Raw genomic sequence first — 12,466 nt, 5'->3', positions numbered from 1 at the left:
TGTTCTTCTTTTTTTTTTTTAATACTTCGAAATCTGGTGTTTATTGTATCCTTCCAACACTTTCCACTCTGACCAGTCACAAGTCCAGTGCTCGGTAGCCCTGTGAGGTCCATGGCTACTGTATGGGACAGTATGGATTTATAATCTAAGAAAATAAACTTTTCTTTTTCTTCAGCTTTCAGAAGAAAGGGTTATGGCGTTTGGTGCTGGAGGCTGGGACATTCACATTGTTTCACAAGTGATCCCTTGCATTTCTTTTTCTTTTCAATTTGTTTTTAAGTTCACAAGTAGTGAATAAATTTTTATTATAAGGGAAGCAATCAAGTAAGTTGCCCCTTAACCCTCCCTCAATACTGTTCCATTCCCAGAAGTAGCTTATCTATCCCTTGGCTATAGATTCTTCTATGTTTTTACATGCATGTATGTCTTATTTTATTGTGCAAAAATATCACACAGTCCATATTGTTCTGCAACTTGGTTTTCTGACATAGCAGTATTTCTCAGTACTCTTTTCACGTGCATATGTTGAATCACCTCATTCTCTTCAATGACTGCATGATATCCCATGGCCATTTCTCTGTTGAATGGCTTTTGGCTGTTTCTAATGTGTTTTTTCATTATTAGTAATACAGCTATCATGAGCATTCCTGCCCTTTCATCCTTGTACATTGGTGTAGGTGTTTTTCTGGAGGAGATAAAAAGGAGTGTATTTGCTGGGAAATCCACATCTTAAGTGACAGCAGGTACCATCAAGCTGCCCTCCCCAAAGAAGTTCAATTCATACCCCTTCCCCCCCGCTCAGTCTGAGGTTTTCTTACAACCTTCCGTCATACACCAGATCTGATTGGTATTGTAAGGGGGGGTATCAGATTTAGTAGTGATACCAAAGCAGCAAAAAAATTTTTTTGAGATTAAACAAAATTTTTTTAGATTTTATTTATTTATTTGACAGAGGAAGACAGTGAGAGTAGGAACACAAGTTGGGGGGGGGGGCGGACAGGAGAGGGAAAGCAGGCTTCCCGCAGAGCAAGGAGCCCCATATGGGGCTTGATCCCTGAGATCATGACCTGAGCTGAAGGCAGATGCTTAACAACTGAACCACCCAGGTGCCCCTATTTTGAGATTTTTTTCTACAGTATTCTTCTGTTCATATCCAGAGACTCAATTCCAGGCCCAGAGTGAGTCACTGTTGAATTTCACTGAGAATGTGACAGCATCATCACGTCCTATTGTGGGGCCTTAGAATCTAAAGGGAGTGATAACTAAATATGGTCACTGTCCCCGCCCCCTTCCCCCTACATGATCCCTCAGGAAGTGCCCTAGTGGAGATGGGTGTACCTTCTCTGGGTGAATTCAGCTTTTCCTCCAGGCCTGCAAGGATCGCCAGTTCTTTGGGCAAACACTAGATGGAGTTATAAGCTTATTTGGGGGTCGTGTAGAAAAAAACATGAATCTTTGAACACAGAGCCCACCTAGCTGTTTGCCCCCTGAGGGGTGAGACCATCTGCGAGGGTGGAGATTCCCTCAGTCCATCTCATTTGGAGGATGTGCTCATGGAGCAGGGGGTAGGCACCCCTACACACACACACACACACACACACACACACACACTTTTATTTATTTGTTTTTTTTTTTTTAAAGATTTTATTTATTTATTTGACAGAGAGAGATCACAAGCAGGCAGAGAGGCAGGCAGAGAGAGAGGAGGAAGCAGGCTCCCCGCTGAGCAGAGAGCCCGACGTGGGGCTTGATCCCAGGACCCCAAGATCATGACCTGAGCCGAAGGCAGCGGCTTAACCACTGAGCCACCCAGGCGCCCCTATTTATTTGTTTTTTAAAAGATTTTGTTTATTCATTTGGGAGAGGAGAGTGCGCATGGGTGTGAGCAGGCGGGGCAGAGAGAGATTCTCCTGACTGCCTCCCAGCCTGGAGCCGGAGGGCGTGCTGGATCCCTCAACCACAGCCAAAACCAAGAGTTGGCCGCCCAACCAGCTGAGCCACCCAGGTACTCCCGCTTGCACTTTTTTCTTGCTCGACTCCTCCAGTGGGAGCCGGGTAAGTTCAAAGCTTTCTGTGAGATTTCAGTGTTCTGGTCTTCAAGTGACTAAACTGTCTTCAAAACCATGCAACCAGGGCAAATCTCACCTTCCGTTTTCAGGAATTTCAGGGCAGCACCCGTGTGGCACTCCCAGAGCCCAGGCATGGCCTGATTAAGTAGATTAAGAATCTGCTTTCACACACACACAAACACACACACACACACACACACACACACGGCTCCCTCTTCCTGCTTCTGAGGCCACTTCTGTGGCACCCTGGGCTCAACACAGTAAGCCTTGTCTACACTTCAGATACCAAGGGAGAGATGAAGTCACTCTACAGTCCCTGCTTGGATTAGAGTTCAATGTATTGTGACCACTATTATTTTTATGGTGTCATTTTGAGTAATACAGTATCTTCTTTCAGCAGTCTTAGATAAAATTTAAGGCATCAGGATAAAGACAAAGGCTTCCTTTGTGTGCTTCCTTCTAGAACCAGAAGGCAATACCCAGGTGGGCAGCCTCCTAGGGTCACTGGGGAAGGGCAGCGGATGGGCAGCCATGGAGCCTCCAGCAGGATTTACCTGCCATGGTCTGATGCTCAACTTGGAGTCTCCAGAGCTTGGTTTAGAAACGGCATTTGCAAGCAAATTCATATGAATGATGCTACTAGGAAATGATCTAAAACCAGAATCCATGTGTTGATTTATTTTATTTTTTTAAAGATTTTATTTATTTATTTGACAGACAGAGATCACAAGCAGGCAGAGAGGCAGGCAGAGAGAGAGGAGGAAGCAGGCTCCCTGCTGAGCAGAGATCCCAGGACCCTGAGATCATGACCCGAGCCGAAGGCAGCGGCTTAACTCACTGAGCCACCCAGGCGCCCCCATGTGTTGATTTATTTACTCATCAAACTTTTACTGACACTGAGTTTGAGCCAGGCCATATCCTAGGCTCTAGATATAATGAACAGAGACAAGTTTGGTCTTGGTGGTCTAGTGGGGCACACAAGCAGGCCATTCCAACCCAGTGAGATGAGGTGTTATGGTTATGGGAGCAACAAAGAGGAAGTGACATATCCAGCACTGGGAAGGAACAGTATCACAGGAAAGAGAAGGTATGACAGGAACAAAGAACAGTATCACAGGAAAGAGAAGGTATGACTGCAAGAGCAAGGTCTCCAAAGAAGAGAACTGAACTTGAACCAAAATGCACGGGGGAGGTTGACCTTGGGCAAGAAGAGTCTCTTTCCTAAGCAGGAAGGGGTGGCCAAGAACACACAGAATTATAGGATGGGTGAGAGGCAGTTCTTGCCTGGTTCTATGCCCAGGTAGATTACACAAATATACCCGGTGGCAAAAGCTTAGTAGGCAAGTTCATTGTTGAGAGTGAGGAAGAGATTCTGATTTGGCAAAGATCAGAACAGGAACTGTGGGAGAATGAGGGGCATACCCGAATGAGGAAATATGCTGACCCCAGCATACAAGGCTTCTGCTCTCCCACAGCACCCACATCCCTAATGAGGGCATAGAGAAGTCAGATTCACTAGGGTGAATACTTGATCAGCCTGGCACCACTGAATTAATGGAGCACGGAGCTGGATGAGGAATGGAGTGAAGAGCATAGAGAGAGAATACATGGAAGAAAAACCAAATCCTGGGTTCCTCATCTCAGTGAGGGCTGTTACCAAGTGCCCACCGCTGGAGTCAGAAACTGGGGTATTGGGGTACCTGGGTGGCTCAGTTGGTTAAGCATCTGCCTCTGGTTCAGGTCAAGCCCTGCATCAGGCTCTCTGCTCAGTGGAGAGCCTGCTCTTACTCTCCCTCTGCTGCTCCCCCTGTTTGTTTTTTCTCTCTCTCTCTGTCAAATAAATAAATAAATTAATTAAAAAAAAGAAGAAGAAAGAAACTGGAGTATCCTTCTCAATTCTGCCTCAACTTCAATCGATCACCAAAATACATAGGTCCATAGCCTACTCTCTCTTTGGTCCACCCACTTCTTTTTTTTTAATTAAGATTTTATTTATTTATTTGAGAGAGAGAGAGAACAAGCACAAGCAGGCAGAGGGGCAGAGGGAGAAGAAGAAGCATGCTCCCCGCTGAGCAGAGAGCCTGACTGGGATCATGACCCGAGCCAAAGGCAGACGCTCAAGTGACTGAACCACTCAGGCATCCCAGTCCATCCATGTCTTTTCATCTTCCCTGGTCCCTCTGTTCTGCTCCCCCCCCCCCCCCAGAACTCTGGTAATTCCATGATTATAGGACAGATCTTTGCATCAGAGTCTTTTTACTGTTGGGGAAAAGCTCAAATAGCTTTTAGGGCCAGACAGTAAATGAGTGAAACCACCAGGGACTCTGGCACACTGGAAAGCCCTTTGCTATCTAACAGGGACGGAGAATGCTGCCATGAGGAAACATGAGCTTGGTATTTTGATAGGTCTTTCTACATTTTTAAGAGAAGCTTAAAATAGTTTTATAACAAAAATTCCTGATTTTTAAATGTAGGCCAACTATGCAAATTTAAAATAAAACTGTTCAGAAAAGCTTTTTTTTTTTTCTTTTCTTTTTTATTGTATCTATATGACATGATAGGTGTTAGCTGAAACTATTGTGGTCATCATTTCACAATATTTATAAATCAAACCATCATTCTGTATGTGTTAAACTTATACAGTGATGTATGGCAATTATTTCTCAATAAAACTGTTGTTGAGATGTTTCAGAGTGAAGTGTGCTGATGTCTGCCCCTTACTTTGAAATGCATCAAAAGATTCACCCTTGGGTGAATAGACAGACAGATAGATATATGATAAGGCAATTATGGCAAAAATGTTAATTGGAGCACCTTGGTGAGGCATATATACAATTCTTTCAACTTTTCTGTATGCTTGAATTTTTCAAAATGTAAGGAAAAATAATTTTTAAAAATTTTAAAATTTTGTTATAAACATATAATGTATTATTAGCCCCAGGGGTACAGGTCTGTGAATCGCCAGGTTTACACACTTCACAGCACTCACCATAGCACATATCCTCCCCAATGTCCTTAACCCCATCACCCTCTCCCGACCCCCACACCTCAGCAACCCTCAGTTTGTTTTGTGAGATTAAGAGTCTCTTATGGTTTGTCTCCTACTCGATCCCATCTGGTTTCATTTATTATTTTCCTACCCCCCAAACTCCCCACGTTGCAACTCTACTTCCTCATATCAGGGAGATCATATCATAGTTGTCTTTCTCCAATTGATTTAGGAAAAATAATTTTTTAAAAAAGCTTTTATTTATTTATTTATTTATTTGACAGACAGAGATCACAAGTAGGCAGAGAGGCAGGCAAGAGAGAGGAGGAAGCAGGCTCCCTGCTGAGCAGAGAGCGCGATGCAGGGCTCAATCCCAGGACGCTGAGACCATGACCTGAGCCTCAGGCAGAGGCTTTAACCAACTGAGCCACCCAGGCGCCCCTAAAAATAATTTTTTAATGGAAAAATAATTGTGAATCCATGAACCACTATTTTGTGACTTCCGTTACATACTTTACTTTATGAAAGGTAGAGATAAATGAGTTCATAATATAAAGGCATAGAACAGTCCCTAGAATATTTAATCAATATTAGATATTAGTATTGCCATCATTTGGAACAGAGGAAATGGATACAGATTAGAAGGGCTGGACCTAAACGAATTTCATTTGAGTGCAGAGGGTAGGAACCAGAGTTCCATGCTGTTACTGTGTGAGCTTATACTTGGAATTTCTAGGCTCTCTTGCAGTTCTGAAGTTCCGATTGAGCGTCTCCCTTTCCTATTTCTGCCTATAGGTGTCTCCATTACCCTCCTTTTTTCCTTTAATGCCTTTCTAAAAACTACAATTCCCAGGAGCACGTACAGGCGTCGACGTCGCGCCGTTCTTACTCGTCGCTCGCGCTGTTTATACCTACTTCCGCCCACGAGCTACTTCCTTTTCTTTCCGGGGCGCGCGGCGGCAAGATGGCGGTGCAGATTTCGAAGAAGAGGAAGGTGAGACCCTGGGGCCTTGGTTCGGGGAACTGGCGCCGCGCGGGTTGGGGTTTGTGGAGACGCCGTCGCGAGACTCGCAGCTCCATGCCCTGCTTCGAGAAGCGGCCTCGGCCGCGTGGCATTCCCGCGGGCCGCGGATGGCGGTGGATTGAACGCGGGGCCCGAACCTGGCGACCTCAGTTTGGCGGCGAAAGGGAGTGATTGATCGCTGCCGCTTCTGGGCGAATAGCAGAGATGAACGCCGGGTGTCCCTCCTGCACGGGATGAAGCGCTTGTGAGCATTTCTTGGTCAGCAAATAGCTTCAGTAAACATGTGATCCTTTGAGAGGTTGAGCCGTTACCCCTCAGGTCTCACTGTGAGTTTGGGAACGGGAGGTGGCAGCGTACTCATGCTTGCTTCGAGTCGGGGTGCGGCCTTCTGACCCCAGAGAACTCGCTTGGGAAGGATGCTGACGGTTTCTTGCTCCATCTGTACCCCAAGGAAACTGATGGGCTAATGGAGGGAGGAGACCTGGAACAAGCACTTCATCGAATTTCCACTTTTCGCTTTTCCGTGGGCGAGGACGGTGTAAAATCCATATGCATTAGAAATAGGCACCTAACTTGTCATTTTGTGTGGACGTGATAACGTGTAAATTCACACTTTTACTCGAATTAGGACTTCCCGGCTTTGTAAGACACGCGCACTTTAGGGCAGGATAACCTGGCTGGCAGTCTTCAGGTGGTCCAAGTTGTGTCTACAATTGCGACTGCTTACTTAAGTCTGTTTTCGTTAGTTAAAAGGGCAGCATCTCTGCCTTAATGAATGAAGGAGTTGTGGATGTGCCATTTGAGGACCGCTTTTTGTTCAGCATGTGTAGGTACATACAGCAAGTCTTAAAAAACCCTTCAATGAAGAGAGGATGACGAGTCTGACTGGAGGTATTATCTTTGCCAGGTGGCCCCTACTCCTTGCTGCGTTCTGTGGCGGTTTTAAGGGCCCTTGGGTTAAAGTAACTTCCAGAGGACGACCTAGAGGCATTTGTCTGAGAAGGGTTGCTACATGAGTGGTGGAACAAGGGTAGTAGTAATAGGGTGATGATGGGTGGTTTTTTCAAGGTGTTGAATGTTGATGAGAGTTGCATTGGCAGAAGGACTAGGCAGGAAAATGACCCTGCGTCCAAGTTCTAATTGTGAATTTTCCCTTTCGGTTAGTTTGTTGCTGATGGCATCTTCAAAGCTGAACTGAACGAGTTCCTCACTCGGGAGCTGGCTGAAGATGGCTACTCCGGGGTTGAGGTCCGAGTGACACCAACCAGGACAGAAATCATTATCTTGGCCACCAGGTGAAAACCCATTTTCTTGGCTATCATCTGTAATTGCTGTATATATTAGGATGGTGTATTCTGTAAACTTAGAGGGACAGTCAGTGCACTGGCCTTAGCAAATGTAAGTTTTCTTTTTTAAGATTTTTATTTGTTTATTAGAGAGAGCACAAGTGAGGGTGAGGGGACTGAAGGAGAAGCAGATGCCCCATGGAGCAGGGATCCTGATGCTGGGCTCTATCCCAGGGCCCTGGGATCATGACCTGAGTCACCAGGCTGCCCACAAATGTAAATTTTCTTAACTATTTTAAATCGAACTTTAGTTCTTGTCATCCAAAATTTATAGTTCGTATGTTAGGTAAATGGTACTTTACTACATATATGTAAAAATTTAAAGCCATGTTTGGAATTTTGTAAGAGCTATAAATTGTCTGTGGTTTTTTTTTTTTTTTTCCCCAGGACACAGAATGTTCTTGGTGAGAAGGGCCGGCGGATCCGAGAATTAACTGCTGTGGTTCAGAAGAGGTTTGGTTTCCCCGAGGGCAGTGTAGAGGTGAATGATTGTGCCTTGTGCCAGAGATTACTGTGGATTGGTATTTTGTTCAAGTTCTCTTAATAAGCATGGGCTTCCTTTGATAGTCCTTTTCTGCTCATTTCTGGTGGTGAAGGGATTTTTTGCTTTCAACTTGGGAATAGTAATGTACATATGGTGCATTGGCTGCCTCATCAGTTGGTGTTGCTGTAGAAGGAGCTAGGGGTGGAAGGACAATATGGAAAGATTCGGACTATGTCACAAAGTGTAGGCTACATGTGGGTAGTGGAAGTGTTCTAGTACTTGAGGGATGCCACAGTGGTACATGCTTGTATGATGAAGTTTTTTTTTATTGAAAACTGTGGGGAAAATTAACAGGTTTAAGGGTATGCTTTGTTTCTTTTTTACAGCTTTATGCTGAAAAGGTGGCTACAAGAGGTTTGTGTGCTATTGCCCAGGCAGAGTCTCTGCGTTACAAACTCCTAGGAGGCCTTGCTGTGCGGAGGTGAGTGGCCTGAAACTTCTAATGATTATGTTTTAAAGAGGGGTCAGTGCTGTAAAGGGAGTACTGCCTTGGTGCTTTGGGAATAGAACAAAACTCCAGGACTAGAAAGGGCATGAGGTAGCTAGATGGGGTCTGGAGCTGGGCCTACTGATGAGATCTCCATAGGAATTCTTTGTGGAATTTCACTGTTGTGAAGAAATTGGAATGCTTTGTCTTAGTGTATGAAATTTAGTTGGCACTTCCTGCAGAGCCCTGGGAGGTTTTTCAGCAGGGGAAGGACATGAGAGCTATGTTTTAGGAAGGTTGACCTGGTGGGGAGGTGGGTAGCAGGAAAGGCTATAGGTAGGGACATACAAGAAAGACTGCCTGTCTGCCTTGAATGCCTACTACACCACTTAGACCATGGTCCTCAAAAGCTTGATTCCTGAGCCAGCATCACTGCCATCATCAGAGGACTTGTTAGAAATAAAAATTCGCAGTCTCTACCCACTAAAATGGAAAGTGGAGGTGTGGCCCAACCACTTGATCCAGGTGGTTTTTGTACGCACTGAAGTTTATTTTTTAAGATTTTATTTATTTATTTGACAGCATAAGTAGGCAGAGTGGCCGGGAGAGGGAGAAGCAGGCTCGCTGCTCAGCAGGGCTCGAACGCAAGACCCTGGGACCATAACCTGAGCTTACTGAGCTACCCAGGCGCTTTTTTTAAGGTTTTTATTTATGTGTGCATTGTCAATTTTATAGGCCTTAGAAATACCTTTTTCCAGTGCTCAGTCAAGAGAGCTAGGAGCCTACTGTAGTAGAGTTTCTAATGAATGTGAATTCCAGAGGTTGAGGAATATATTATAAACCATAAAGGGGCCACTCAGTGGCTCGGGTACTTCTGGGTTCTTACTGATTGCCATCCTGATTGTGAAATGTTGTGCTTGCAAAGAAGGAGTGGACAATCTATGCTTGAGTTTTACCACCCCCAGCATTTAATTGCCAGTTTAGGGGCACATAGGTGACTCGATCGGTTAAATGTCCGACTTTTGGGTTTGGTTTAGGTTATGATCTAAGGGTCATGAGGTTGAGACCCATGTCCAGTTCTGTGCTAAGTGTGGGGCCTGCTTAAGTCAAATTTTTTTTTTTTTTAAGATTTTATGTATTTATTTGACAGAGAAAGATCACAAGTAGGCAGAGAAGCAGGCAGAGAGAGAGAGGAGGAAGCAGGCTCCCCGCTGAGCAGACAGCCCGATGTGGGGCTTGATCCCAGGACCCTGAGATCCTGACCTGAGCCGAAGGCAGAGGCTTCAACCCACTGAGCCACCCAGGCGCCCCAAAAAGAGTCAATTCTTGAGTCTATAGTTGCCTGTTTATTGGCCTGCTGTGAGGACTCGACTTCATAGGTGTTTTTGTTTTATTTTAATCTTGTTGAGGTGACTCTAATGTGAATCCAAGGCTGGGAAACACTTGGTTAGAAGGAATTGGCTTATATTCCCTAAGGAATCTGCTTAAGATGTGCGATAGGACTGAAAGAGAATTGACAGGCTCTGGTCAAATTCATTCTGTATTAAAGGAACATGGAAAATAGTGCATACTAGTGAGTCTCGTGTTCATGCTCTTTTTAACATGGTGGTGTGGGATAGGATCGAACAGTCTTGTCTTCTGTGATAACGTGTGGATATCTGTCTTGTTCTCCCAAAGGGCCTGCTATGGTGTGCTGCGGTTCATCATGGAGAGTGGGGCCAAAGGCTGTGAGGTCGTGGTATCTGGGAAACTCAGAGGACAGAGGGCTAAATCCATGAAGTTTGTGGATGGCCTGATGATTCACAGTGGGGACCCTGTTAACTACTACGTTGACACGGCTGTGCGCCATGTGCTGCTCAGACAGGGTGAGCAGCTGGGAGTGCTGCAGGCAAAGAGCCTTCAGCATATGGTTGTGATTTTTTGTGCATACTTCAGTGCTGGGAAATTCATTTTGGAGAAGTGGAGCATGTTTATACTCCACTTGGGTTTATTGATGAGCTGTGTAAGAACTGTATTGCCGAGATAGGTCAGATCTGAGAGTTGGTTTGCTCTTGTCTCAGCCACCTGTGTACCCTTCGGTGATGACACGATGACGAGTCAGAAAGGTCACATCCTGCTCTTGGTCCTTGTCAGTGCCACGTTCTGTGGTGCTGTGCATGTGTTCCTTTTGCAAAAGTGTCCTGTTCATTGATTGATTAGAGGCATTTGTCTGAGAAGGGACCAGACTCGGGTGCTTGAAGAACCTACTCCTGTCTTCTTTCTGCCCTGTCTTACGGTGGGACTGGGGCAACTACAGCTAGATACTAATTATGGCATCTTCTAGGTGTGCTGGGCATCAAAGTGAAGATCATGCTTCCTTGGGACCCAAGTGGTAAGATTGGCCCTAAGAAGCCCCTGCCGGATCATGTGAGCATTGTGGAACCCAAAGATGAGATACTGCCCACCACCCCCATCTCTGAACAGAAAGGTGGGAAGCCAGAGCCTCCTGCAATGCCACAGCCAGTACCCACAGCATAACAGGTGTGTCTCTAGGGGCCTTTTGGTGTGGAGTAGGACCCTCTTGTCTTCCTGCTACTAGTGTGTCCCATACTGCGCTAAGCACTAATACATAAACTCGGACTGTACTTTCTTGACGCTTCACAATGCAGGCTGGAGTGGGGGTCCCATTTAACCACGGATTCTGTAGGGGAGGGGTATACCTTGGTCTCCTAAGAAGTTCCTGTGTTTATCACTGAGTTTGAAACAAGGTGTTTCCTCTTACTTGCTTAAAATCAAGCACTCTTGTTAGTTACCTGTTCTTCAGCAGGCTCTTAAGCAGTTGAAACAGTAACACCAAGCCTCTTCTAAGCCTAGTACCTTTTTGTTTCTGGGTGTTTTGTGTGTGTATATTCTTCATGCACATCCTAAGTGGGACATGGAAGAACCAGTATTCAGGTGAAAATTCTGTTTTTACGGTTGTGCTTTATTTGGTTTCAGGGTCTCTCCGGCAGCTGGATCTGAAGACTGGATTTCAGTCCGCAAAGACCTTTAATAAAATCTTTGAGAAAGATACATGGCGTGAATAGACTGTATGTCCTCTTTTTGGTCTGAGAATTTTTTTGCCCCAAGGGAACATTACTTGATTGATTTTTCAGGGCTCTCTGGCTCACTTTCCCTGCAATTCTTGGTTTCAGCTGTGCTTGTGAGGCAGGAGCTGCAACAGGAGGACCCAAACAGAGCTAACCAGAGTAATATCCTATAAATCTGGTGAAAGTGAAGGCTGATTGCTAAGAGGACAGCACCGATGAGTTGACCTTCAGTTTGGCATTATAGGTTTAGAAGAGGGGTGTGTGTGTGTATATACACACACACACACACACACATTTTTTTTTTTTTAAGATATTATCCATTTATTTGACAGATCACAAGTAGGCAGACAGAGTGGGGGCAGCAGGCTCCCTGCTGAACAGAGATGGGATCATGACCTGAGTTGAAGGCAGAGGCTTTAACCCGCTGAGCCACCCAGGTGCCCCAAGAGGGATATATTTGTGTGTGTATTTTTCAAGATTTTATTTATTTATTTATTTATTTATTTGACAGAAGTGGGGAACACAAGCAGGGGGAGTGGGAGAGGGAAAAGCAGGCTTCCTGCTGAGCAGGGAGTGTGATTCCATCCCAGGACCCTGGGATTAGGACCTGAGCTGAAGGCCGATGGTTAACTGACTGAGCCACCCAGGTTCCCCAGGGATATATCATTTACTCAAGGGTCCTGGGATCAAGCCCCACATTGGGCTCTGCTCAGCAGGGAGCCTGCTTCCTCCTGCCTCTCTGCCTATTTGTGATCTCTGTCAAATAAATAAATAAAATCTTTTTTTTTTTTTTTAAGATGGTTTTCTTTTCCTGATGCATAAGGAGATTTTAAGATTCATTTATCAGAGCATGGACGAGGAGCAACAGGCTGAAGGAGAAGCAGGCTCCATGCCAAGCAAGGAGCCCAAGGTGGGACTCCCCCCCCACCCTAGCATTACGACCTGAGCTGAAGGCAGGCACTTAACTGAGCCTCCCAGGTGCCCATAAGGAAATCTTAA

General features: G+C 45.3%; 1 protein-coding gene across 1 annotated transcript; it reads left to right on the top strand.

The window, feature by feature from the left end:
• The first annotated feature begins 5,891 nt into the window (after nucleotides 1-5,891).
• RPS3 (ribosomal protein S3) lies at nucleotides 5,892-11,450 on the top strand. The gene is made up of 7 exons (XM_082747199.1): nucleotides 5,892-6,052; nucleotides 7,247-7,377; nucleotides 7,816-7,909; nucleotides 8,299-8,393; nucleotides 10,077-10,264; nucleotides 10,723-10,919; nucleotides 11,376-11,450. The coding sequence occupies exons 1-6, from the start codon at nucleotides 6,023-6,025 to the stop codon at nucleotides 10,914-10,916; spliced, it is 732 nt and encodes a 243-aa protein (XP_082603325.1). The 5' UTR covers nucleotides 5,892-6,022; the 3' UTR covers nucleotides 10,917-10,919; nucleotides 11,376-11,450.
• Nucleotides 11,451-12,466: the final 1,016 nt, after the last annotated feature.

Source organism: Mustela nivalis, assembly GCF_964662115.1.
Source record: "Mustela nivalis genome assembly, chromosome: 9".
Classification (NCBI taxonomy): domain Eukaryota; kingdom Metazoa; phylum Chordata; class Mammalia; order Carnivora; family Mustelidae; genus Mustela; species Mustela nivalis.
Note: the sequence above shows the minus strand (reverse complement) of the source record. Positions and strands in the feature narration are given on the sequence as shown.

Bases quoted from the DNA above. Each gene is read 5' to 3' on its own strand.
- RPS3 (XM_082747199.1), top strand. From the start codon at position 6,023: ATGGCGGTGCAGATTTCGAAGAAGAGGAAG. The intron at 7,378-7,815 runs GTGAAAACCCAT...TTTTTTCCCCAG, and splicing joins ATCATTATCTTGGCCACCAG to GACACAGAATGTTCTTGGTG. The intron at 10,265-10,722 runs GTGAGCAGCTGG...GGCATCTTCTAG, and splicing joins CCATGTGCTGCTCAGACAGG to GTGTGCTGGGCATCAAAGTG.